A 26,996-nucleotide genomic window follows, 5' to 3' on the forward strand; every position below is an offset into this window, starting at 1 on the left:
ATGTAAGCATACAACACACAGCTTCATTGAAATTTGGTGCTACATCAGAGACATTCTGTTGTTTCTTTCACACCACGAGTGTTGTGCCTCTAAAATGTATCCATTTAATTTATTTTTCTTTTCATTGATATCTCTATCAAAAGTTTGAGTGAATTTTAGGGCTGCTAAAAGTTAAAGGACAGATAACCCTGGAGAAAGCTAATGGATTGACAGCCTCTGTATCTTACTCGCAATTCCCGGAGCTATCCAGTCCCCCAGGGAAAGGTATCTGCAACAATACACACAGCAAGGACAGAAAGAGATCAAAAATGCAAATCATCTTTGTAAGATTTCTTTTTTGTCTCAGCTGAGATGAAGGCAGATCCAAGAAATCTTCTACATTTCACTGTCTAACTGGCAGTCTCTAGACTAACTGCTTTGTTCTTGATATCAGAGCTTATCAACCTGAATAATTTGATAGGGAATCTTCTGAATTCTGCCTTTCTTTGCCCTCAGTGCAAAACCTTGACAAATGAACATGCCTCTTGCCAGAACTCTTGACGTACAATGTCAGATCTCCAATGAAACATTGCAAAGATATCTTGCTCATTTCACTACAGGGGAAGTTACACATGGAAAGTACCATAAATATTAACATATAAAGAGGGAGGTCAGGAATGGTTTTGACCACTTAATATCAAATATCTAATTTACAGATACATCCTTGTATCTCTCTTGTATTTCCACGGACTTCTATGGAATTATTCTGAATTTATGCCATAGTTAGTGTTGCTAGAATCAGTTCCAACATATTTCGTCAGTCCTCCTCCTGACTTACATATACTTCTTTTTAAAAAATCACCACATTGTAATATCCTGTAGAATTCAATTATATACAGTAGCAAATCTTTCCCTGACACTAGAAAAAGCACCAAGACAATCAGCTCTAGCGAACCTTGTGCATTTCAAGGCATAACATATTTCTTCCCTTGATGGCACAGGAATAGATTTATAACTCCACATAGAGTAAAATGAAGGGTGGGGGGGAACACACGGGGAGAGAGGTACTTTGTCTGGATAACAGTTGATTCATTAAAGAAGAGAAAACTCTGGCATTTCATCAGCTCTCTCTTCAAGTTCATCTTTCCACCCACTCAGAAATGGTAAATCATGTCTCCGCTAGAAATTTTTATTTAACAAAACAACAACACTTTTTTTTTTTTCATTGAAGGAGAGAGGACTAAGACAGCCAGTTCTTCTTTGCCAGTGCAGAGTCTGCGGTGGGTGAGGCAAAGTTCACAGCACAATGGACACAGTTTTTACTCCAACATACTGGAAAGTAATCTATTCTATTCTTGCTATACAATCAGTATCAAAACTATACGGTGCCTATATGTAGGATTCGTCTCAAAAGCACTTGAAAAACAGGGCCTCTGGTTTTTTTGTTTTGTTTTTTTAAGTGCCAGAGCGACCAGAAACGATGGGCTAAAATTCAGCACCGACGATGCATGGACTGTCACAAAAGGCAACATTCACCACAAGGGAGGTGTGTGCTGGAAGAACAGTGGGTGTACTATGACTTATCCTGGAGGAGACTGGTAAGGGACTGGTGGAGAGGCTGAGAAGGGCACTGAACAAGATCAGAGGATGTGATTTGTCAAGGTCACCTAGGACAGAGCTGGAGAGTAGCGCAAGAGAAAGTCATGACATGAAAGGGGTGGTATAACTTAAAGTTTGATGGGTCCCTTTACGGAGAAAGGCTGGGGGTTTTCAAAGGGAGGTAAGCACTAAATCCTATTAGGTGCCCAGCTTCCACTGGAAATCAACTCCATGAGGCTCCTTTGAATATCCTCACCTAGGGAGAGGGGCAGATTCCCGTAAGGGAGGAAGGAAGGGATGCAGCTGAGATCAAATAGAGGTCTCATGATTGGGGATGCTAGGGCCACAGAGTTATGCATGTGCTGTGGGGCAGAATTCCTCCCCTTTCTCCCAGTAGAAATCCCCAGTGCCCAGAGCAGTTACTCAGCCTGGGTGCTGGGGAGAGGCTTACGGGAAAGCAAGGTGCTATGAAGCACTCATTGGCAGCAGCCAGCATGGCCCCATCAGACCAAAATAATCAAGGCATTTCACAAAGACAGGTGAGCATGTGCCGCTGGGGGGGCAGAGCGCTACGGGTTACAACAGAAAAGCTGTAGAACATGCGTCCACAGTCATCGCTGCTAGAATGTTAAAGATGCAAGGCTTACATTTTCAAACCCTGCTGCCACCTGCAGATGCTAATTGCTCTAAGTCTGTCTTCTGCACGTGGGTTAACATGACTATGCTGCTGCTATTACCGGGGCAGGCAGTGCACAACAAATATATCGTTTAGGGCGGGATCCATAGTCCACGGAAGTCAATGGGAGTCTTTCCATTGGATTCAGGAGTCTCCGGTCAGGCCTTAAACAGCAGATTGCAAGTGAATGCCCTGGTTCCACACCGGGACATTGCAGTGTACCTCTTGTGTGTACATTGAGGGTATGTCTCCGCTGCACTGTAAGCCCAGGTCTGTGGACTCAGTGTTTCCAAGCACATGCTTCAGAGTCCACACTGCATGGTAAACCTCAGTTTACAATTGCTGGACCTGGGTCCGACAGCTGGGTTAACGCATCCATCGTGTACTGCACAGACCTTCGGATTCAGGTCTGTGGCTTGACCCGTACCCACACTGCAAAATGACAGGGCTGTAAGCCACCCTCTAACAGAGTTCTAGGAGCCAGGTCCTGAGTGCTTACTGACCCGAGTCAGACTGATTGGCGTGTGGACTAAAGGAGGATTTGGTCTCTAACCTGAGTCAGAGCCTGGACTTAGTGAGTACCCCTGAGGGTGTCTCCCCATAGCAGTCTGGAGGTGTAATTCCCAGCATGGACAGACATACATGCATTAGCCCTGATCAAGCCAGCACCTAAAAACAACAGCGCGGTCGTGGCGGCACAGGCAGCAGCGGGGGCTCCTTCCCTGAGTATGTACCCAGGGGGTCCAGTGGGATTGCACTGGGGCAGCGAGTTTAAGTCGCCATCCATGCTGCTGCAGCCACACTGCTATTTTAGATCCTATCTTGAGCAGAGCTATCACGTATACGTCTACCCAGGCTAGGAATGACACCTCCCAACTGCTGGTGTAGACGTATCCCGAGGATCCACATGAGCTCCAGGACCTATTTGTCCCACATGAGCAGCTTAAGTTACACACTTTTCATTAGGTTTACGCTACCTCACACCACCCCGACTGCATCCAGTCCCAAATGTAGTTTGACACATTCAGGCTGTATTCAGCTCTCACTTACAGTAATGTGAATTTGGAGCTAGAATGATTCGCTCCGGTTTCACAATAAGTAAGTAACAAAATCTGGCCCTCTGGATGTGTTGCCTTTTGCATTCACTGGTGCCGGTTACAATCTATCACGATGTTTGCAAAATATTTTTTATGTAGGGAAAAATTACGTTCTTGGTAAACAAAACATTTTGGTAAAATTTTCAACATTCTTGGGAGGGGAAATCTTGACAAAACAACAAACAGGTCAGCTCTGAACGCGTCAGATCAAAAATAACCAACATTCAGAACTTCTTTGTGAAAATAGGTTTTCATTTTTTCCACTGGCTCTAGTATTCACACGCTTCATTAGGAAATCTTTTTGTTTCTTTTTTGCATTGTTATTGTTCTGTTACGCAAACAGGAACACATAAGCGTATTACAGAGCCTGATAACAACCACAACAGCCGAAAGAAGGTGCTCTGGGGAAGGTTTGTTCTTTAGCAAAGTTTGCCAGCATTGCAGATTCCTAATAAGCCAGTTCTTAGACACCTCTGAGGAGAGGAAGGATGGTCCAGTGGTTGGGAGCTAGCCTGGGATGTGGGAAAGCTGAGCTCAATTCCCTGCTTTAACCAAGACACTTGCTATAGCAATGGAAGGGATTTTTCTATTGCTGCTGTAAATCACACCCTCAAGAGCAGTGTCTATACTGAGATGAGGTTGCCTTAACTATGTCTCTCGGGGGAGACATAGCTAGGTCAACCGTAGTTTTAGGTATAGACCAGATCTTAGTGTCTCTGTGCCTCAATTCCCCCTCTCTAGATTGATGATCATAGCACTAGCCTACCTCACAGGGGTGATGTGGGGGTAAATTCATTAAAGATTATGGGCCACACAGTATGGGGGCCATATAAGTACCTAAAATAGATAAATCATTTGAAGCTGTTTGGAGAAGCTAAATCACAAACAAGAGCTCTGCAGGCCTGAACCAAAAGGGTGTTGAACATCTAAAAGTCCTGTGGATTTAAATAAGTTTTGGGTGTGTAGTCTACGTTTAGCCCCTGTCCAGAACTGTACTAGGGAAAACGCTTGCTCAACGCCTGTTTGCGTGTGCTTTGCTCAAGATGGAAGTCATAAGTCCTTCATGCACTCCTCCATTGCCTGATGTTATGTTCCTTTGTTGTTGTTGTCTTTTCTTTAGACAAGTTTCAAGTACATTTCTCCCAACAAATCCAGGAAAGAAACTTTGAGACAGCGAGCAATATGTATTAAAGAATTGCCACCGTTGAACCTATCCAATGCAGATTCCACAGGGAGCAATGGAACCCCTGCCAGTTCAAATTCCAGACACCCATCAACACAGAGACCTACAGCCATGTGTATTTACTTCTGGCACTCACAGCTCCATTCATTTTTAACTGGATCATTAAGAAAATCAGACTGCACGGTTGCTAATTTATACATCAGGAGGAAAGGAAAAAACAACAAACACAGAAATATCTTGGAAAAGAAAAAAATAACCTCTATGAATTGAGAAATAGTCAGTGTGTGTGTGTTTCCAAGTGTGTGACGCTGAACACCAAAATCACCACCTGCCACACTGATAAAACAACATGATCCAGCATGCAGGATGCCTCTTTATATAAATTGTTAGCTTTAAATATACCTCAGACAAAGGCTGTGGTGTCTTTTAAGAAGGCTAATGGTATAAATAGGACTGTTCAAGCCATGCAACACAATAGGACTGGGAAGTTGTCTTTTCTCCCTATTGTTGGCTACAGCAGAGGCCTGCCTAGTCTCTCGCTTTTGATCAGAAGCATTTCAGCCTAGATTTTCAAAATGTAGTGATTTCAGATGCCTCTGGTTTTGGAGACCTAACTTGAGATGGTTTACGTGGATCTGGTTTTCAGAAAGACGATATTTAACACTGTCTAAAAATAAGGCCCTGTTAGGTGTCTGAAGTGGCCACCCAAAAACTGAGACATCCCAACTCTTGCTTGAAATCTTGGCCTTTACATTTGTTATACGGTAGCGGAAAGGGTTAGAGGATGGAGACACTCATCACAGGATAAACAGCAGCTTGACGAATGGCATATAATTAATTAACCTAATAAATGCACAACTTCATGTATATTCCAGCAGGTTGTCCGAAGAACTTCTACACATGATACCTGTGCTATGAACTAACAGAGGTCTCTTCTTGTGCACTGAGAAGAATGGCAGGCAAGTGGAGGGTAGACAGAGTGTGATTGGAAGACATTAGGGGGAAAATGAACTTGGGACTCTCAAGTGATAGATATGCTGGAGAACGCACATTTGAGGTGAGCTGAACAAGTGATAAGAATGGGAGAAGAATGACCTGCAAAGAAAACGTGGGAGGAAGAGGGCAGCAAGAAAGACTGAGGAGATGAAGAGATGACTCCGTCAGAGGAGTTGAAGAAAGGAGGACTGGAACGCCAAGATTTATGAGGCCATGTGTCATGGACCTAAAGGAGTGGCAAAGAATCTGGGGCCCCACCAACTCTGTATAAATATGAAAAGGAGTCAAGAAGTGCAGTGAAGTTGTTCCAAGCAGGCAATTCAACCTGTAATAATTTCTGCTAATCAACAAAAGACACTAAAGCCAAGATTTTCAAAAGTGACTTGAGATTCTGGATTTTCCTTTGGAGATGCTATGAAAAGGTCTGATTTTACAGAAAATACCTGCCCTCTGAAAATTAGCCCTCTTTCAAGGTATCTTAAGTTGGGTGCCCGAAAGTGCAGGCACCCAAAAGTACAGATAATGTTGGCTTGTTTGGGTAACCCACTAGTGAGTGCACCTTCTAGGTATGCCTCTGTGCTTGACCTGCAAAAGATATGAGTGGGACAGCCCCAGCTAGTTTCTCTTTAGATTAAGCTGTAGAAGCTCATGCTTCTTTTAGCTCTAGAGGTTCTTGGTTCAATCCCTGGAGCATGGGCCAATACGGTGGCCATCACATGTGCACGAGACCTACAAACATTATTTGACTTTCCTCCATGGACCACAACACATGCGGCAGTCTATGAACCAACCACCTCATACAGCTCACTATCTGATTCAGCGATCCCTGACAGATAAGATTCTGACAGCTGAGCCAACCACCAAACAGTGTGCATCATCTGGAGCTTTGACCTCTAAACTTAGCGTTCTACAGTTTTGAGCATCTGCCGTTATTTAGGACTGCAGCAAATGTTGGCTGGAGTTCTCACTAAAAACTATGAATGAATAGGGCTGCTCCCATGCTTCAAAAGCGGAAACCCCACCACCTAAAGTCCAGGGGCCTGTCTACACTTGGAAAATTTGTAACAATGTAGCTACGCCAGTGTAAACTAACAGTATAGGTGTGTTGCACTGATATAAAATGGAGCTTACTTTGGTTTCACGGTACATTATATCAGTATAATGCACCTGTGCTGACAAATTTCAGTGGTGTACCTACACTGGTATAAATACTCCCAGGACACACAGACCCTTACATCTGTTAGATCTCAATCTGTTTGATTACAATCAAACTGCTTGGCTTAACAGCTGTTTGCAAAAGCAAGGGGAGCTGACTAAAGACAATTAATAAAGCATTGGCTCAGAGGTAGCCCAAAGTGGAAAGACTAACGCTAGAGTAGAACAAAATAAAGGGCGCACAGACTTCATGTACACCCAGCCCAGTTGGGGAGGAGGAAATCCATTATTGAGAAATACACTTTTCCAATGCTGGTGAAGAAGTGCAGGGTTTAACACCTGGCTAAATTACATGCTATTTTCAGAGAGATGAAATACATCCTCACTGACAATGACAATGCTAAAAAAAAATGTGCAGGCTCCAAATTAATTCCTCTGCAGGGACTAGAGGAGGAACTAACTGTTCCTCAGTTCTTCAGAAGACGACATTTTGTTAAATTTATCTACTGGACTTAAATAAAAGGTGGTTGGGAAGGGCTTTGATTTTGGATTTTGTCCATCAGTCTTTTTCCGCCGAGTTTGCAATGGCTTTTGTTGATACCAACGGGGTTTCCAAATATTTCCTTCCTTGTTTCATTCTATTAAACCACTAATTGATTGAATGGTTTAATACAGCACAGAATTATCCCTAGGGATAATTGTTCCATTTGTAATAACAACTGAAAATAGATTATGGACAGGCAGCTCCTCACATAAATCCATTAAAGTATCATCAACAGAATCCAGGTCTTGTATATGCAACTGTTCTATCCCTTAGAATCATAGAAGATTAGAGTTGGAAGGGACCTCAGGAGATCACCTAGTCCAACCCCCTGCTCAAAGCAGGACTAATCTCAGCTAAATCATCCTAGCCAGGGCTTTGTGAAGCCGCAGCTTAAAAACCTCTAAAGATGGAGATTCCACCACCTCCCTAGGTAACCCATTCCAGTGCTTCACCACCTCCTAGTGAAAAACTTTTTCCTAATATCTAACCTAGATCTCCCTCACTGCAACTTGAGACCATTGCTCCTTGTTCTGTCATCTACTACCATGAGAACAGCCTAGCTCCATTCTCCCTGGAACCCCCTTTTAGGTAGTTAAAGGCTACTATCAAATCCCCCCTCACTCTTCTCTTTTGCAGACTAAACAAATCTAGTTCTCTCAGCCTCTCCTCACAAGTCTTGTGCTCCAGCCCCCTAATCATTTTTGTTGCCCTCCCCTAGATTCTCTCCAACCTGTCCACATCTTTTTTGTAATGGGGGGCCCAAAACTGAACACAATACTCCAAATGTGGCCTCACCAAAGCCGAATAGAGGGGAATAATCACTTCCCTCGATCTGCTGGCAATGCTCCTACTAACGTAGTCCAATATGCTATTAAGCCTTCTTGACAACCAGGGCACACTGCTGACTCATATCCAGCTTCTTATCCACTGTAACCCCCATGTCCTTTCCTGCAGAACTGCTGCCTCGCTCGTCGGTCCCCAGTCTGTAGCTGTGCATGGGATTCTTCCGTCCTAAGTGCAGGACTCTGCACTTGTCTTTGTTGAACCTCATCAGATTTCTTTTGGCCCAATCCTCCAATTTGTCTAGGTCCTTCTGTATCCTATCCCTAACTTCCAGGGTATCTACCACTCCCCCTAGCTTAGTGTCATCTGCAAACTTGCTGAGGGTGCAATCCACCCCATCCTCCAGATCATTAATGAAGATGTTGAACAAAACCGGCCCCAGGACGACCCCTGGGGCACTCCACTTGTGACCAGCTGCCAGCTAGACATGGAGCCATTGATCACTACCCATTGAGCCCAATGATCTAGCCAGTTCTCTATCCATTTTATAGTCTATTCATCCAACCCATACTTCTGTAACTTGCTGATAAGAATACTGTGGGAGACCGTATCAAAAGCTTTGCTAGTCAAGATGTATCACGTCCACCACTTTCCCCACATCCACAGAGTCAGATCCCTTCCTCACTGCATCCTTATTGCTTACCACATAGAAACTGAACAGGAGTCCTTTCCCTAAGGCCTGGTCTACACTGTCGGTGAAATTTAGCGGCAGTCAACGGAAGATACACAAGTTATGTAGAGTATCTCCCATCCACTTCCTAAATTCTAATTAGCGCAGCGTCCCCACTCCACTGCACTGATGAGAAATGCCCTCCATCGACTCAGTGTTAATCTTTTTGTGGGGGTGGATTTATTGAGTCAACTTCCGGATCAATTGAGCGGGTCTCCACTGCCACTTAATCAATCCCACAAAAATCGATCCTGCACTGCCGACAATGCCACCGGCAGTGTAGACACACCTTAAGTAAACTAGATTTATGAACAACTTTTCTGCAGAAGCCAGCAGGAGTCAGAACCCTGCCCTCCTCAGGTCTCATAAAAATCACCACAGCCATTTCAAGGCCAATTCTGGAAGCTGTTTTAGCATTTTAAATGAATACAGCTGAGCGAATAATAGATTTTTCTGCTCAGTGGTAAAACTGAAATATCCAGAAAAAAAATTCAGTTTTGAACCAAAACTGAATTTTTTTTCTTGACAAAACAAAAAAAAACAAAAAACAAAAACCGGAAAAAAATTTATTCAGGTTAAAAAAATTGGCATTTTCAAAATGAAACGTCAAAAAGGTTCATTTCTATTTTTTAGAAATTTTTCCCCGTTTTTTTATGTAGCCAAAACTATTTGCCAAACTCGACCAAATTCACAAAGAGTGTTGGTCACCCCAAAATTGCCTTTGTTGGCAAATTTTCTGTTCGTCAAAATAAATTGACACAGAGTTAGACACAAATCTATTGGGCGTGTATCTCACCCTGTCCTCAGTACATCCGACACCACCTACTATACTAGTAAGGAGAGAAAATTCACATCTCCTCTATGTGGCTGGACCCAACCTTCCTTCCCTCCTTGCATCACAAAAGCTTCCCTGTTAACAGAACATGCTTGGCTGATCTGATGATCCAGTGACAGCACAATGCCCTGCTACGCGGGAGATCGGTGTGCTTTGCTAAGTTTGCTGCGCCACTGCAGAGTGTCTGGTGAAGATGCTCTGTGCCGATGGAAGAGAGCTCTCCCGTTGGCATAATAAAACCACCTCCGCGAGCGATGGCAGCTATGCTGACATGAGAAGCCAAACTTTTACCTTTATTCTTACTTTTTAAAAAATAAAAGCTGACACTCTGGTGATCAATGAGATGGTCTCTTTGCACCACTCCAGCTAATCCTTTATCCCCACAAGAGGCATGCACCTCTCCCCCATTCTGGGAAACACTGCATTGGAAATCCTTTTGTCCTTCAAACCATACAACACAATAGCCCAAACAAAGTGCTCATAAGAAGCTTCTGGTACAGCTAACTTTGTTTTTAAGAGAAACAAATTCAGGACAAGTTAAAGACATCTATGCAAGGTTACATTTTATATTCACTTATAAACAGAAAGCATCAGTACAAACCCCTTCTGGACAATGGCACTGAGATGGAGCAATAGGGATTGAAATATGTAAGTGATAATATTCTCTCCAAAACTGTATTCCATTTGTACAAAGATCTAGCTAGAAAATTCTCCAGAGACAGAGAGCAAGAGATCGAAATTAACATTCCCTCAACTCTGTTGATACTATTATTCAACGCTGAGTTGATCTGAAATACTCTTTACAGTGTTACCACCGAAATCCCCAGCCTCTAAGCTCTTGAACCATCGTGCAAGAACATGGAAAGCCTTTCTTTCCGGAGTGGAACTTATCTTGGCTACCTGACCTGAGCGAGAGAGAGAGAGGTGCCTTGACAGAAACCGATACTATGCACGTTAAAGCTCACATGGGAAGGAAAATAGGAGGAAAAAAAGCATTTGAAAAACCCTTCATCCCCCTGATCTCTGCCACTGCACAGCCTTCAGCAGAGATTAATTATTTCTGAATGTCCATTACTCTTTACCTACTATTTGCAAAAGGAAGAAAGCCCCAGTTTTATATTATTTCAGGTCTGTCGCTTACACACTCTATTCCCATCTTTCCTCTCTCTACTCTTCTACCATTGGCATCCGTTCTGTCTTCCTGCAGCCCTGCTACTGTTGTTGCAAGATCCTTCCCCTCTGCAGCTCATGCCATCTGGAACAGCCTTCCTGTATCACACCAACTCACTCCCAATTTCATTCGAACACGCATCTCTAATCCCTCGCCTGTTCCTTTGAATTTCTCTCTCCTTCTGCTGCTGTTTATTATTTAACTCTGTCATTGTATTATTTAAACTGTGTTTGGAACAGAATCTGCATGAAAGTGCCATTAATATAGGAAGCTGGGCCTTCAGCAAAAAATATCCTGCAAGCCAAAATCGTGACAGTTGGAGAACGAATGATTGGGTGGATGGAGACAAAGCAGTTTTTGGAAGCCAAAAACGTATCTTTTGCCTCGACACCTGATATAAAAAACTTCTCTGAGGTGCCTCTTGCCATGCTCATTCTATGATGTGGTGCCCCAGGGTATCCTTCAGCTAACAACCTACACAAGGCAGAGTTGCATCTTCTACTGTTGACACCTTCAACTGCCTGGGCCCACTTATAACAATGGAATGAACATAACAGGGTTGCAGCCATGCTCAACTTTCTTTAGATACTTGAGGGAATTTTCCAAAAAGTAAAAATGGGCCTTTGTCAGCATGCAATAATCACTGCATATCTCCAAGCCTTTCCCTTTCATGAGAAAGTTACAAGTCTGCATTAGTGGGATTTTGAGCGTGCATTTAGACTCTAGTTCAGCAAGACACTTAAGTATGTGCATTACTTTAAGTATTTGCTTAGGCCCATTGAAGTGAAGCATATACTTAATATACTTTGTTGTACAGGGATGGGACTTAAATGCTGCTTAAATATTTTGATAAATCCAGGCTCTGATATCTGAGCAGGTAAAATAATCAAAGGAAACATGCCACATAGCAGCCCTCTGTTGCCCTCTCCTAAATTTTTCTGTCAGCTCTCTCTTCTGAGAATAAGCAGTCAAATTGCAGAGGCACATTTTAGACAAATTTTACTTACTCAGAAAGAAGAGGGATACATTTTTGTATGCAAAATGACAACCTATGCATGCCAGTCTTAGATGGCCTAGTGGATAGGTCAATGAATTAGGACTCAGGAGACCTGCATTCAATTTGTGGGTCTGCCATGGCTTTGCTAGGTGAGTCATGCCCTCTCCCTGTGCCTCGGTTTTCCCATCTAATAAAGATATTAACCTCTTTCGCAAAGTGCTTGGAGATCTCTGAATGAAAAGCACTATATAAAAGCTAGGAATTATTATTATATGCTTTCAGAATATGCACAATTTTTGTACCTGCTCTGAAACATACATGCAATTCGGTCAAATCTTTCTTGCCCATAGATAACCTCCCAGACTATTTCTCACAGCTCGTACAGCATCTGTCACCTGAGAACCACAAAACTCTGTTAATTAATTCTCACAGAGGAAGAGAAGCGTTATTATTTCCCTCATCGTATAAGCAAAGTAAACCACAGCACAAAAGATTTAAAGCTCAGTGGCAAAAAAAAATGTCCACAGCAGTGCCAGACACAGAACCCTGATTGCTGCTGCTCTAACCACTAGGCCACACACTCATCTTTCCCCTACTTTAAAACCTCTGTGTATCTGGTCAGAGCCATTACCTTCCTTAAAAAGGCAGAAGAATTTCTAAAGTCATTTCTAACTAGTGAGTGACAGTAGCTTATTTTAAGGGAAGTGTTTTAACCATTTCTGCTTCATCATGAAAGAGCCCAATTCACTAACAAGGCTTTTCTTTTGGGACATTTCAGCTTTTTGAACCTGTCTTCTGAGACAAGGCTAGCCACAGGCACATATTGTTTCGTAAGAAGAGCTGTGGCTTTTCCCCCTTTGTATTAGTCAAGCTCTTTGATATGTGACTCACCTGTGGGACTCAGTGGAGGCTGTAGAAGAACAATAATGATTTTCTGCAAAGTCCCAGTACTACTTAATGTTTCTTCAAACACTATTTCCTCCCAGATATGTCATAATTCATTGCTGCTTCATCAACACTGAAAACTTCCTTTGATGACTGAATGGTGGGAATACAGAGCTAACATTTTCAAACTTGTTTGCGATACATGCTGGGATGATAGGAACAAGTTTTAAAGGATTATTTTAAACCACACAGATATGACAGACTGAATGTTTCCAGTTCCAGGAACTAGGAATAGGAGACGGAGCCTTTTATAGTTAGGCTGTCAGTTTCCACAAGAACTAGCTTGGTAGTGACCAAAAGCTGTTAACAACTGAGTGCTTTTGGGGGGCCTATGTGAAATCACTAGTAATCTCATAATAGCAGAGAAATACTGGACACAGTGGTCCGTCTAGTTCAATATTCCTATCTCAAACCACAGCCAAGATTAAGGCTTGTTGGAAGGTGCAAGAAACCCTGCAGGAGGCAGTTAGAAACTTTCCCTGTGGACAGATTATTTCATATCTAACCCCCAATAGTTAGAGGATTGCGTATGTTCTGAAGCATTAAGGTTTATATCCCTTCCAAAATTTTGGAGTGGGCGTGTGTGTAGGGGGTAATCCTTACTATAACAACTCAACATAACCTTGTTATTATACAAATGTCCCATCCTTTTTAGAAGCCTGGACAGCTCAGTACAGTTGTCAACTTTACAGGTATGCACACTGCAAAAACTGCCATCGCATTGGCACGGGTTGACACCTCAGGCAGCAGTCTCAGCACCAAGGGCTGAATTCATATGGAATGTAAGCTATCATCTTACCCCCTTAAGGCAGAGTTGAGGCCCACTGAGATGGGTCAGCGTGGGAGCAGCTTGCAATTGGTGCAACCTGTCTACTTGTTTGGTGATAAACAGAGGACTTTCATTATCCCCAGACTTGGATCCCAAATTGTTTGACCAATATTAATCTCATAGAACGCATATAAACACCCATATGATATGGTCAGCATTCTGTACATTTGATTGACTTCAGCTCAGTTCAGTCTGCTCGAATACATACTAACTATTTCCACACTGATGGTGAAGAGTGAAATATGACATCTAAAAGGAGATCACCTGATGGGCCACCGTATAGATTAGTTTGTCTAATGAGGCAACGAAGTAGAAATATAATCTATTTCTCCTGTAAAACAGATGTTTGCTTTGCATTCCAATCAATGTTCCTTGCAAAACTAAGTTCTAAAATTCCCAACAAGGCATTGCAAATGTATCAAAATCTCTTCAAAAAGACCACCACAAACCATCAAATTCTCTCTCTGCCTCACATGTCAAAAGCAGAGACTGACTAAGAGAAAGCCACTCCATCCACACAGTATGGTCTTACGTTATCTGGAACATGATAGAACTGAATAACCTTTATACAATTGTTTCAATCTAAGCAAAATATTTCATGCTTCAAACCATTTCATTGTTTCTTGAAATAGTGATATTTGCTCAATGATGTCGCTTTAAAAAGATCCTTACTTACCTGCCAGAATATGCTGTCTATTGTATTTCCAAGAAAACCATCTCTTCCTTCTGAAGATACCAGCTTAGGTCCAAGAATGGTCATAAATTCATCAAAATCAACCTGGCCATCCCCTGGAATGAAAGGGAAAATATTAATGAGTTTGATTGAGCTACCTCTGAGATATGAAAGTCCATGTACCACCTTGGATACTCTGCCGCTGAGAAAGAAAATAGGTTATGAACCTGTGGGTGCATACATCCACACACCCATGATCACCAGCAAAATCACATCAGTGGTGCATGGGGAACAGCTCTCATTACCATTCTTATGAGGGGTTTATATAATAATACTGTCCAAAGGCCAGTCAAGATTGGGGCCCCATTGTGTTAGCTGCTACCCAAAAAAAGATGAAAAGGCTGTCCCCATGCTCTGCTGAGGTTAAAGGTAAGCTACTTCTAAAAACCAAAGGTTACCAAGCATTTCAGCAAGATGACAACCTCTATTAGCTGTATGAGGGAAGCAGTGCGGCAGCACTGGACTGAGACTCAGGAGACTTGGCTTCTGTTCTTGGCTCTGCCACTGACTTGCTAGGTGACCTTGGGCCCATCACGTCACCTCCCTATGCCACAAATTCCTCATCTATAAAAAGTGGGGATAATGATACTGACCGCCCTTGTAAAGTGTTTTGAGATCTGCAGAAGGAAAAAACTCAGCATAAGAACTAGGTAATAATAATAATAATTATCATCCTGTTTGTAAATCAGCCTGCAGAGAGTCAGATCTTCCCAAACTCTTATGCAGGTCCAATCCTATCCTGCAGTGGAGGTTAGTGCACAAAGAACAGCCAGGCAATTCATATCAGCTTTCATCAACATGCATCTTCTAAAGGTCCTGTGCACTCCATGTATAGAGAAGACAGTGTAGACACAGATCCAGTGCCGTTAGGAGAAAGAGGAGACTGCTCGTGCCACTAACGAACTTAACCTGTGCAGTCTCAAGACCCTGCAGTATATTGTCTATTTCTAAATGAGCCCTGCCGCTCTTTGTAGTGCGTCCAAGAATAAATTATCACCTCGGAGGACTTTACAGAAGGATTAATAAAAATGCCAAGAAAGAAAGTGAGTTTCTGGAGTGCTTAAGGAATCTTTCAAACACTTAACTTTGCCAGGTTTTAAACAGATAAGTACAACAGACAGACAGAGGCAAATATGCATTGTACTTATCTGGCTCCCATCACCATAGTACCAATGCACCTCACAATCTTTTAATGTGTTTATCCTCACACCACCCATCTGAGGTAGGGAAGTGCTGTTATCTTCATCTGACAGTTCAAGAATGGAGACAGAGAAAGATTAAGAGACTTGCATAGGGCCACACACTGAAACCAGGTCCACACTGGAAACTTTTGCAGGCATAGCAATGTCATTTAAAGGGTGTGATTTTTATGACAAGCCCTAATGTAGGTGCAGTAACACCAGCAAGAAACTGATCTAAGTGCTGTACCAGTATCAACTGGCTACATCAGGAGGGTTTTCTAGCGCAATTCTAATGTAGACTTGGCATCAGCTAAACCTGGGTCTCCCATGTCTCAGGCCAGCACCCTAACCACTGGGGCATTCCTGACTCTCTCCCTGATCCTCCTCCCATTTTATCCAATGGGAACATATTGGCCCCTCAGTACCTAAATCTAAACTGCCTATGTGGATGTTGTTCTTAAATTATCAAGAATTAATCACTGCTAAAACCTCAGACAAGAGCTGCTCTATGCAGTGATTGTTATGAAAAAGCCAGTGTTAACCCGGGTATCTTAGATACTGTGGTGTGTGGTTACTCTGAGTAAATACCGCGTGACGGAACAACTCCATTTGCATGTACATGTGTGTGTTGTGTGCTGTAGGTATTTGCCCTTTTCAGTGTAACCAAGATAATTGTTTGCTGTTCTCTATTTGTATGTATGCCCCATTTGTTGAAATCTATATACACTAAATTCTTACCAGAGCAGAAGCACTCTGTCAGATAAGCTGAGCAGAGATTACTCCCTTTCCAGAACGATGATCTCTACCCACTCAAGGGTGCAGTCAATAATTTTGGGAAGACAAGCAGAGATGGAAGCAACCTTCTGAGGGGGAAGCAACAACCATTGCTTTGAAAAACATTGCAGGGATCCATAACGAGCTCAATCCTGCCAGCTGCTGATCAACCCAAACCAACAAGGGATTTAAGCTTGCACGTAGCTTCATTCATATCATTGGGAATGATGCTCACACTCTTACCATTAAACATGTGCTTAATGCTTTGCTGGATCAAGGCCAAAACACTCAGCACATGGTAGGATTCAGCCCAATGGTAGAAGAGTCAATGCCTACATTCATTTCCTGGATAGTATGTTAAGGGCAGGGAGGGGCACATGGGGACCCCACATCTTTGACAGCAGTTTTTTAAAATATTCATGGGCAGCGAGACAGTGCTCTTTCTGCTTCCCTGTGGGAGACGCAGCTTTGTGACATCAAGTCGGATTGTATCAGCCACATCACCATGGCTTACGATGTGCGATGCAATGCAAGGTGACAGTGAATTCAAAATTATGTACATTACAGTGCCTTACTTACAAGGAAATGCACTAACAGAAGCACAGGCTACCCTACACACTGGGTTAAAGATACTGGCCAAATTATCAAGAAAACAATTTGCATTTTAAATAGCTACCAGTACCTGACCACGCATATATTTGGCTTCTGCACTTCTGACCCCAAAATATTAAATTATCCTTAAGATATTTTCTACTAGAGACAGAGACAGTGTCATTTCATTTAGTAAGGAGAGAAACAGGGAGTGCTGCATAATAGGAAAAGAGACCAGATGTCAGGACTCCTGGGCTCACTTTCTGACTTACTAGAACTTTGGCCAAGTCATTTATAGTCACCACTCTGTGCCTCAGTTTACCCATCTAAACATAACTACTGCTTCAACGAAGTTGTTCCGGGACTGAATTAATTGAAGTTTATACAATGTTTTGAAAACCTCCAATGAAAGATGCCACATAAGTGCAAAAATATTTTAATTCTTTATTTACTGCATTTCCAGTTAAAACTGGTGACCAGCATATGACCTAAGCAGAACCCGGATTTTACCTAACAGAAAAGGTCCCTTTAGTCTTTCTTTTAAGCATGACAAAATAAATATTTTCTGCCATCAGACTCCCAAGAGATCCGGTATCAGAGATAGAATTCACAATTTAAACTCCTTTTACAGTATTCAACAGTCAACAGAAAAATCCTTAAAAACCAGTGTATGGGAAAAGTGCATGGGAAAAGTAACACAAAGGGCTACAATCTGTCCTCAGGTGTACCCCATATAATACTGCTGTAATTGCAAAATTAAAATCAATGGGGTTTCTCTCAGGTCAGCAGGAGTTAAGATCACACATCAGCTCATAGGACCACGCCGCATCTTGAAGGATTGGGCCCTAACTGAAGGCAGAATTTGATCTACATTTGCTCTTTCCTCACTCCCTTAACAAGCACAGCCAAGCATATATATCATCAAATGATGATCTATGATGCATTCAATACCTATACCATGCCCACAGAAATCTTCTTGGGCAGAGATTATTAGATATTCAGAGCAATTGAATCCCAGTTTATTCAGAAATTTTAGGTTTTAACAGAGATAGGGCCAAGGTACAAAGTTTGGATCCATGTGACTATCCCAGGCATTTGGGGGTATTTGGATTTGAATGCACTCTTCAGCCATTAGACAGATAGACCTGAGTCACAAAAAAATGAAGCCAAACTTCTCTAAAGTTCAGGGTTTGGGTGGGCTTGAATCCCATGTTCTGGTTTGAGCCAGTCTCCAGCTTTATTAGCACATATTTTTTGTCATGCCTGTGATACAGCGAAGGCAGAAGGCTCTAGAAAAGTGATCGAAGGGAGATATGTAAGCCTCAGAATGCTCCGGGCTCTGTTCCCTGCAGTTTAGCTGAGAGTCCTTAGGGGGCAAGTAGGAGCAGCTGGGGCTAATTAGGGACCAGCCAGGTGCTCCATAAAAACCCTCTGACCCAAACAGACAGGGCAGGAGCTGGGAGGAGCAGGAGTACTGATTGTGAGGAGGAACAGACCAGAGTGCAGAGATTCTGTGGAAGAGCAGGCTGGAGGAAGGTACCAGGCTCAAGAAGCCAGAAGGAGGGGGAAAATTAGCCCAGGGGAAGAGAGTTTGCAGCTGGGAACACGGTGCCAGCAGCACATAGCTGCTTCTCACAGGGCCCCTGGGCTGGGACCCAGAGGAGTGGGTGGCCCTGGGTCCCTACCCCCTCCTTGGGGAAACTGGAGTGGCTGGAGATGCCCTGACCCACTACAAGCAATGGAAGCGTGAGGCCCACTAGGGTGTACTTGGCTATCTGCCACATGCCCAATTCCCACAGTTCTCTCTATGCCAAGAGATTTGTAACTTGTACACTGTCCACATCCTACACCAGTCTCCCCTTCCCTCAACCTGCAACTTTACATTAATTGCTTTAGCAAATCCTATTAAACCACAGGAACAGGGAGTGACAGGATGAAAATCTATTGTTAGTTCAGTGCAGATATTCTGTTTTCCTTTTAGTGATGTAGAGCAGGTATTCGCTTTTCCCTGCTCTCATCAATTATAAACCTGGAATAGGTTTATAAACCTGAGCCATACTGCACTTGCTGCTGTGATTGATTATGACAATCATACACTGCTATAACTTATTTATAAACCCAGAGTGGATGAAAACTCTCCTAGCACCGCTGTACAGAGCTCATGGCATGGCAAAGCCTAAATATTGGTACCCAACACCATGTCACAGCAGCGTGGGAAATAGTCACATTTTCAATAGTAGCAAAGTTATACCTACTCCTAGCCAGTAGGTCAGACTGCAGGACTGCAACCAGTGCCATGTGAGAATCAGAGTTGAAATAAGGTAATGCGCAACATGGAAGGTCCTCACTGTATATTATTCTTCCCTAGTGCTGCTCTACTGGCTTCCCTTTATCTACCTAAAAAAGGATTTTTCGAAGAGTTGCTCTGAGAATTTTTCTGCCCAATCGTCTATAATAGAGTCCACTAACTGTCTTCCATTAAGTCAAAGTGGAAGATGGGCTGGAAATTATATAGCTAAAAACTTGCATAACAATGAAAATATAGCCCTAAACATCAGTCATTGCAGTGTAACTTTAATGGGATGACCTAGACCCTGTTGCTGCTGCTGTTGTCTCTCCTCAATACACAGGAGATACTATTCTAGCAAACAGATGTTTCAAGTTACTGGCTGTCTGTCGGCCAGGCTGCTTGGCTCCCCCCCAAGGCACTCTTGCCCTGCTTTGAGAAGAGTGAACCCAGCACATGGTCATTATCCTTTCATTGCTCAGGTTTGGGTTGAGCTCTAATGATGATGAAAAACCTGGTTTGCTCCCATTTCCTGGAGCAGGAAGGAGAATTGGAGACCAATTCTCTAGCAGTGAGAATTTGCTCAAGGACAGTGGACTCGGTGAATTTAAGTACATTTTCAGGCAGAGATTTTGATGCTAAATTAGCACCCGGGGGAACACTTTTTAAAAGTCCCTGGCCATGGCATAGAGGACAAGGCACATATTTAAATGGAGAGAAGAAGCTGGTGTGTGTGGAGTGATAAGTACCCACATTTTTAATGTCTTTGACCTCCAGTATGCAGGTAGGTGGATAGATTTGAAGTTAATGAGGTAGTCACTTGCAGCTTGGGTCACAAGCATGCATGATGTTTCCGTTCATTTTTATTCTCTTAACAGCTAGCGGCAGTGACTCGCTATCCTGCTCTGTGTCACTGTTTGCATCCAGAAAGTACCTGTATGCGATAATTACGGAATTGGAGGATTGCCACACTGCTATGCTGTAAACTCTACAGAGGAGAGGTGCAGAATAGCCACAATCACTGAGATATTGCCAAGAAAAGTTGTGTATCTGTTTCATAGATTTGAAAGCCAAAAGGGACCATTATGATCATCTAGTCTGACCTAATGCATGACACAGGCCAAAGAACTTCACCCAGTACTTACTTCATTGAATATATAACTTCTGTTTGAGCTATAGCATCTCTTTTAGAAACTATCTAATCTTGACTTAAAGACAGCAAGTGATGGACAATCTGCCACATCCCTAGATAAATTGTTCCATAATTAATTACCCTCATTGTAAAAATATTTTTAGCATACATGCGTCTCTGAGCATTTGTTTTCTATACTGTAGGGAAAAACACCATTTCACACAAACTAATTACTCTTGGGGTGGGGGTGCTTGTTTTGGAGGTGTGGAAAGAGAAACTGGAGGATGGGTAAGTGTAATGGGGTCGGCACCCACCTCACGCAAATGCCCCTCTTCTGGCCAATACATGTCTGCAAACTCTTAGTTTTGAACAGGGCGGCACCCACCTTTTGTGGGTGTGGGTCTGCTTTTCTTTCAGTTCTTACAAGAGGGTGGCACCCACCTCTCATGTGCACCTCTGCTGGTTGACAGTTGTTTGGCGGGTCTTCAGCAACTCAGCAACTGGCTGAGTCACACACACTGTCCCCCCTTCTGTGGTATATAGCCTCTAGTTCTTTCTCACAGCCCAGGTATGGGGCCACAGCATCAAGGCTTCCTTCCTGGAGGCACTGCCTTCTTTAACAACCCAACCAGGGCCCATCTCCGTACCCTTGGCTGGTGTTCTTTTGGCAGCCCTCACCTGGGCTCAGTCTCCAACCAGACCAGCAGCAGGGCCCATCACGGCCTGGTCTGGCTACTTTCTAGGCTCAGTCTGCCTGCACTGACCTGTCCATTGTCTTGCTGCTCTTCCAGCCAGCCACTGGGTCCTCCCTTTTGAGTTCCAGGCAGCAACTGACTGCTTCTGCTGCCTCCTTTTATATGACCCTTCTGACCCCTGATTGGTCAATCCAGCAGCCCCTCTAACTGGCTGCTCCCCTGCAGCCACTCTAGGCTGCCTGAGGACTTCTCTGTTCTTTTCTGGGGCAGTGTGAGGCAGGGCACCCTATCATAGGAGGACAGCAAAGTAGCCAACTTATATATAAAGCAGTAATAATATTTTTAACTTACAGAACAATTTTATCCAATGATCTCAACGCACTTTACAAAAATTAATGAAAAACCTTACAATGCCCCAGTGAGGGAGGGCAATAATAATAATCAGTTTTCACAGGTGGGGAAACTGAGGCACAGAAAGCTATAAAGTCACTTGTCCAAGGGTTATGCAAGAAGCAAATGGCAGAGTCAAGAAGAGAACCCAGGCCTCTCTGGCCTATCTGAGCTAATGCCCATATGCATGCTAAGTCCCACCAGACAATAATGCACTGTTTCCATTACAAAAGATTCCGGTGGCTTTTTCTTTGTGACGCTCGTACACCTCTGTTGTTTGCAGCAGGTGCCTTTTCTTTGTCCCATGAAATTCTGGTCTGATTTTGCTGAGACACAAACTGCTAAAAATCACCCTGCCCTTGCTCCTCATGTACAAATTACCAAACCTTGCTCTTATTGAATATATATGAACTCTATATAGCTCACTGTAGGATTAAAGACACATTTCTACAAACGGAGGACAAATAGAAATTATCAGATCCCTTCCAGGACATACCCTTCTAGACAGTTAGCTGTGAGGTGGTGTACATACCCCAAACTTAGCTGGCCTCAGGAAGGTGGTTAAATACCTCCATGAGCAGCTCACCCCATCCGAAAAGGGCCGGGCTTTTTGGGCTGCTGGCATGATTTGGCAGCTGTAGATCATAGAGAGTAAACATAAAAGCCCAGGTTAGATTGGGGCTCCTGGCTGAGGGGAGTCAAATTTGCATCCAAACTGCAAAGAGATCAGCTGGAGACCAAAACCAAGGAGCTAGTGGTTTGTCTGTGTGTTCTGTCCACAAGGAAGCAAACCCCAGAATTACTCAGTTTTTACCCCTGCCTGAAAGAAACATAGAGAGCTGAACTGACCACTAGGTCTTAGTGTCCAATGGTTCTATTATCGATCGACCCTGCAAGCAGGGGACTCTTAGAATTTCCCATTTGCAGCCTGTTTCAAGGGACTGGCATGTGTTCAAAATGCTACAGGCCTCTCCTAGTCAACAATGACAGAGTAAAAGGAGGTGAGCCCTAAAAATACTGGTCTCCAGTGAGGGTGAACAAAGATCCATCACTGGAACCCATTTCCTACTGAACTGTAAAGCACATCCCTAAATCTATTCTTGTACAGAAGAGAGATCTTGCCTCGACCCCCAGGACAAATCAGAGCATACTGAAATCAAAAATAGCTAGACCTGATCAAATTCTGTAGCTGGAATGAAAGGTTTGACATATGCCTGTAAGGGGTGAGAGCTCCTTGGGCTCATCAAAGTCCGTGCCACATAAACGAAGACTAGTCTGATTAAACCAGTTTCGTAGTTGAGCTATTCCATTTGCCAGGTGGACGAGTCTCCCAGCTAAGCAATGTGGTTTAAGCTAGCATAACATTGTACCTGAGCAAGGTCATTTTTCACATGCAAGGAACTAGTGAAGTGCTTTTGTCAAGCAATCTGTTCTCTTCCTGTTGACTTCTTAGGGCAGTCTAAACTTAAACACTGCACCGGCACAGCTGCACTACTGTAGTGCTTTAATGAAGAAGCTCTGCACCGATGGAAGAAAGCTCTCCCGTCGGCACAGTTAATCCAGCTCAGCGAGAGGTGGTAGTTTTGTCGGTGGGAGAACTTCTCCTGCCGACATAGAGCTACACAGGACAACAAAAAGCAAAGCTCCTAATAAAGGATCTAGTATTCTGCTACCTGGTGTTTTATGACAATCTGTTAGTTGACTTCAGTTGGCACAGCATTCATTTCTAAAGGAGACATTTATTTTCCCCCTAGAATTTTTAGTGCAAATCCTGGCACAAAATGCTGTTGATACCAAATACGCTGGAGTTCATGAAACAGATATTGTTCTGTTCTCACTCCCCAGGTTTGATCTATTCAGTGTAAGCAAAGTAATTCTGCCCTACAAGATTTTGGCCCATACAAATAAGTATGTAAAGCTCAGTCTACACACCAATTTTGTACCAATATAACTCTCAGTCAAGGGTGTGATTATTTTTTTTTTAGCAAAATAATTATACAAATACAGTCCCTAGCATGGATGCACCTATAACAGTATCAAGGTGCCTTATACCAGTATAACTTATCCCCCTTCTCATATGGGAATTGCAAAATTGTGTCCACACGACAGCATGGTTCTGCTGCTTTAACTATACTGGTATAGTTAAAGCGGTACAAATTTTGTGCACAGACAAGGCCTGAGAGAGCAATAGAAAGGTATGGTGCTGCTTCAAAGATGGGATTGTCAGAAGTGCTCTGAACTAGGATAGATCACTTTGTATTGTATAGAAGAGAGTATTAATCCAGAGAAACTGTCAAGTCATGACTGTAGTGCACCTGATGAGGAGATGCTAGATAAGATTCTGTCTACACTATGAATACAACCAGATATTCCTAACTGTGTTGTGACATTCTCATCTGAGCCAGTTATATCAGAGACACAAGGTGGGTGAGGTAATATCTTTTATTGGATCAACTTCTGTTGGTGAAAGGGAAAAGTTTTCAGCTTACACAGAGCTCCTCCTCCTGTCAGGTCAGTTGTATCACACAGTTTAGATGCGTCCACACAGCAGCTTTTTAAAACAACAGTCATGCCTCAGATGTATTTGAGAGTCCACATTAATCATGCTGTCTAACTATTTAAAGCTATTTTTTTGCTTTTATTAACTCCTCTTTAAGTGAAATGCCCTAAGATCAAAAAGATGTTTCCTCCCAAATGTTTAAAGATTCAGTTGAAAGCTAAGCAAGTTCCCATTCCAGTTCTCTGGTCCTCCTTGGAAATCTCTATCAAAAACAATGAATAGTAGACTTCATACAAAGCTTTCCTTATACACTGTAATGTAACAAAAAAGATCATAGATCTGATTTTTCTTTTCTCACTGGTTTCCCCCACCCCCAAATGAGAAGCAGTTTTGCACATACACTATTCTATCGGCTTCTTATACCACCTTCATTACAGCAGTATCTCAGCCCCTTCTGATAGCACATAAAGTAATTTGACTGGTGATTTATTAGGCTTCCTTAGAGACCTGAAATATTCCAAATATATTATTTTCCCCCAGCTTTATTTTTAACAGTAAAAAAAAGAAAAATGACTAAAATATTTTCCTCTGCAGCAGCTACCCTTCTCCTTGGCTTAAATACACTTTGGAAAATAGGCAGGAGATTTTTAAAAAAGAGCACCACCAGCAGTCCCTTTAAGAAAGGTAATAACTGGTCTAACCTCCAGGGGCTGCCTCCAGTGAGAGCTGTGGAGTTTGGTATTCAGGGGAAGTATTTTGTATTCTGTCAGGCTGTGCAGGGGAGAACGTACGCAGAATGCTCAGTCCTTCGCAAAGATACAAGAAGGGCAAGGAACGTGTTGGTAACGTAATATGCTAAACTATGTTGTTTTCTACCTGAGCCACAGCATGGGGGAAGGAGGGCAGCAGAGTGGCAGCGGCTCCGATGAGGTTCCCTTAGCCATTCTGTCTGCATAAGGCAGGCACAGGGAAAATAGTTCAGTTAGTCAGGGGGGAAGCAAATGCACCAATGTTCCTGATGGCTGATGCAGACTCTCACAGGGTCACGTATCCCCAGCATCTGCTTCTAGATGCTGCCACCTGGTGCACAGTACGGTGGGTCTTTGCAGTACCACGCCCAAGATACCTAGAGCTGAAAAGCACCATCCTCACTCCCTGCCCTCCAGCCCTAAATGTGCTGTCTGGCCCCTGCTTGGATGCACTGGGGCAAAAGAGGGTCCCCCACTGGCCCCCACACAGTACATGTCCACCCAAGTGAAGGCAGAATTTAGCCACATGTGAAAAGTGAATGTTTCTCTCCCCCAACATATCTGTAATCTCAGACACCCCCCTTAAGGGACACTCTCTGCCCTACGAGCCCCACAAACTTCCCCAGGGGTGGCCATTAGCAAACATGCAAAAAACATTGTACTGGAAGCCTACAGGGACCCTTGAATGTGGTAGTTGCTATGGGGGTGCTGCCTGTTGAAGGTGGTCCTTAGTGCAGATCTCATTATAACTGTGCACATACATTCCCATCTGCAGATACCTTGGTTCCTTTGCTAGATCCTGGACTGCAGTAGCGGCACAACGAGCAGGATTCTAACCCACTAGCTTCCCAGTTCGGGCCAGCCTTCTAGCCTGTATGCCTTTTTCCCAGTGAGGCTCAAGTTGCCTGTTCCGTATAAAACAGCGCTCACAGCACAACAGACAGAACTACACCATATAATTAGCATGGAAATAACGTATTAATCATACCATGATAACAGAAGTGTGGCCACTTAGAACTTCATGGTTGTCACTATAGCACACACCATCACAACTTGAATCTTTGTCACCCCAGCAGGGCCAGAACTCAGATTTTATTGCTCTGAATTCACATGTCCCTACCACTCGAGTAAAGAAAATGTATGTCTGTGCTACAGGGTCTATGATGCTCAAATGAGAAATTCCAATGCCATCCATAAAAGGGCAGCAGAACAGAGACACAATCTAGTTTTTTCACTATAACATAATACAGATCCATTCTAAATAATGTTCGTTCAGAATCATCACCTATACAAGCCCAAAGGACACCAACATTTCAGCTCAAACTGCTTTTATTGAAATTGTGGGTTTGTGAATCAGTTCTAGTTTTGTACTTTATCAACAACCATCCCTGTGTCTTAATCTCATCTCACAGACATTCCCATCTCCTGTCAAATGTGCCCATTGCTCTGACAAATTATTCATGTCCATCACTGGTCTTGCCATTATCACATCTGTTGTATCCAGGTCTCCATAGTTACATTTTTTTATACCTGAAAAAATGAGGTTTTTATGTCATTATCTTTTTAATGAATTAAATAGGATGCTTTCACTTTTCTAGAATTTTGTGTGATGATAGGCTCATAAGTACCAAAAGGAAAATAAAAAGCTTTTTTTTCCCCCTCCAAAGAAAGAGGCTAGAGTACCTAGAACATAATCAATGCTAATAAAACAAAATGCAATTCATTGTACTGTGGCCAAATTGAATGATTCACAACCTAAAGCAAATTTCAAGAGAGAGAATCAGATACTTGAGAAACTTCTCTCTTCCAACTGGCATAAGAAGCCTTCTGAGAGAGTACAACAATATATGCTTCAATGCACCAGTGCAGATGATTCTAAATTGGCGTTAAGATTAGATCATACAAACTGGAAGAGTCAGCATTGGTCAATACTTACATGGGAAACCTCCAGGGAACAACTCAGTCCACTGAACGAAGTTCTTTTGGTGGCCCTCTTTTCTTTATCTCAGTAATGAACTAATGCCACAACATGGTGTTATGGACACTGGGCTGCTGGCACTGCCATTTTTCAGAGGAAACATGATGTTGCTGAAAACGCATGTGGACATAAAAAACTGCATGGCACTTTTACTGAGGTCCTGGTCAAATTTCAGTTTGGGCAATTACCACTCCTACTTAGAATTTTACCAGCATTTTATAACTAGCCAAATTCTGTCTGCTTTTTCAATGGGATATGAAATTATCCTTCATTTCTTCCTAACCTGCTATATGGTTACGCTGTGCATTGTTAAACAGCTGCCACATGACAACCCCAGAAGTAGCTGCTTTTCATTGGGATAGGAAGTGATTCCTGTATAATCTGTCAATAGGGTGACCAGATAGCAAGTGTGAAAAATCAAGACACTTCTTTTTTTGGGGGGGCGAGTATAGTTGCATATATAAAAC

The 26,996-nt window shown here is 43.0% G+C and overlaps 1 protein-coding gene across 4 annotated transcripts in view; it reads right to left on the reverse strand.

The window, feature by feature from the left end:
* CALN1 (calneuron 1) overlaps positions 1-26,996 on the reverse strand; it is a 269,840-nt gene that overhangs the window by 71,252 nt on the left and 171,592 nt on the right. For all 4 annotated transcript variants that reach the window (XM_067537934.1, XM_067537932.1, XM_067537935.1 and 1 more), the window contains exon 4: positions 14,196-14,308. In XM_067537934.1, coding sequence (XP_067394035.1) covers positions 14,196-14,308 — 113 coding nt within the window. The remainder of the gene's footprint in view (positions 1-14,195; positions 14,309-26,996) is intronic.

This window comes from Emydura macquarii, unplaced genomic scaffold, assembly GCF_026122565.2.
Source record: "Emydura macquarii macquarii isolate MOO-44397 ecotype Brisbane River unplaced genomic scaffold, CSIRO-AGI_Emac_v2 contig_450, whole genome shotgun sequence".
Taxonomy (NCBI): domain Eukaryota; kingdom Metazoa; phylum Chordata; order Testudines; family Chelidae; genus Emydura; species Emydura macquarii.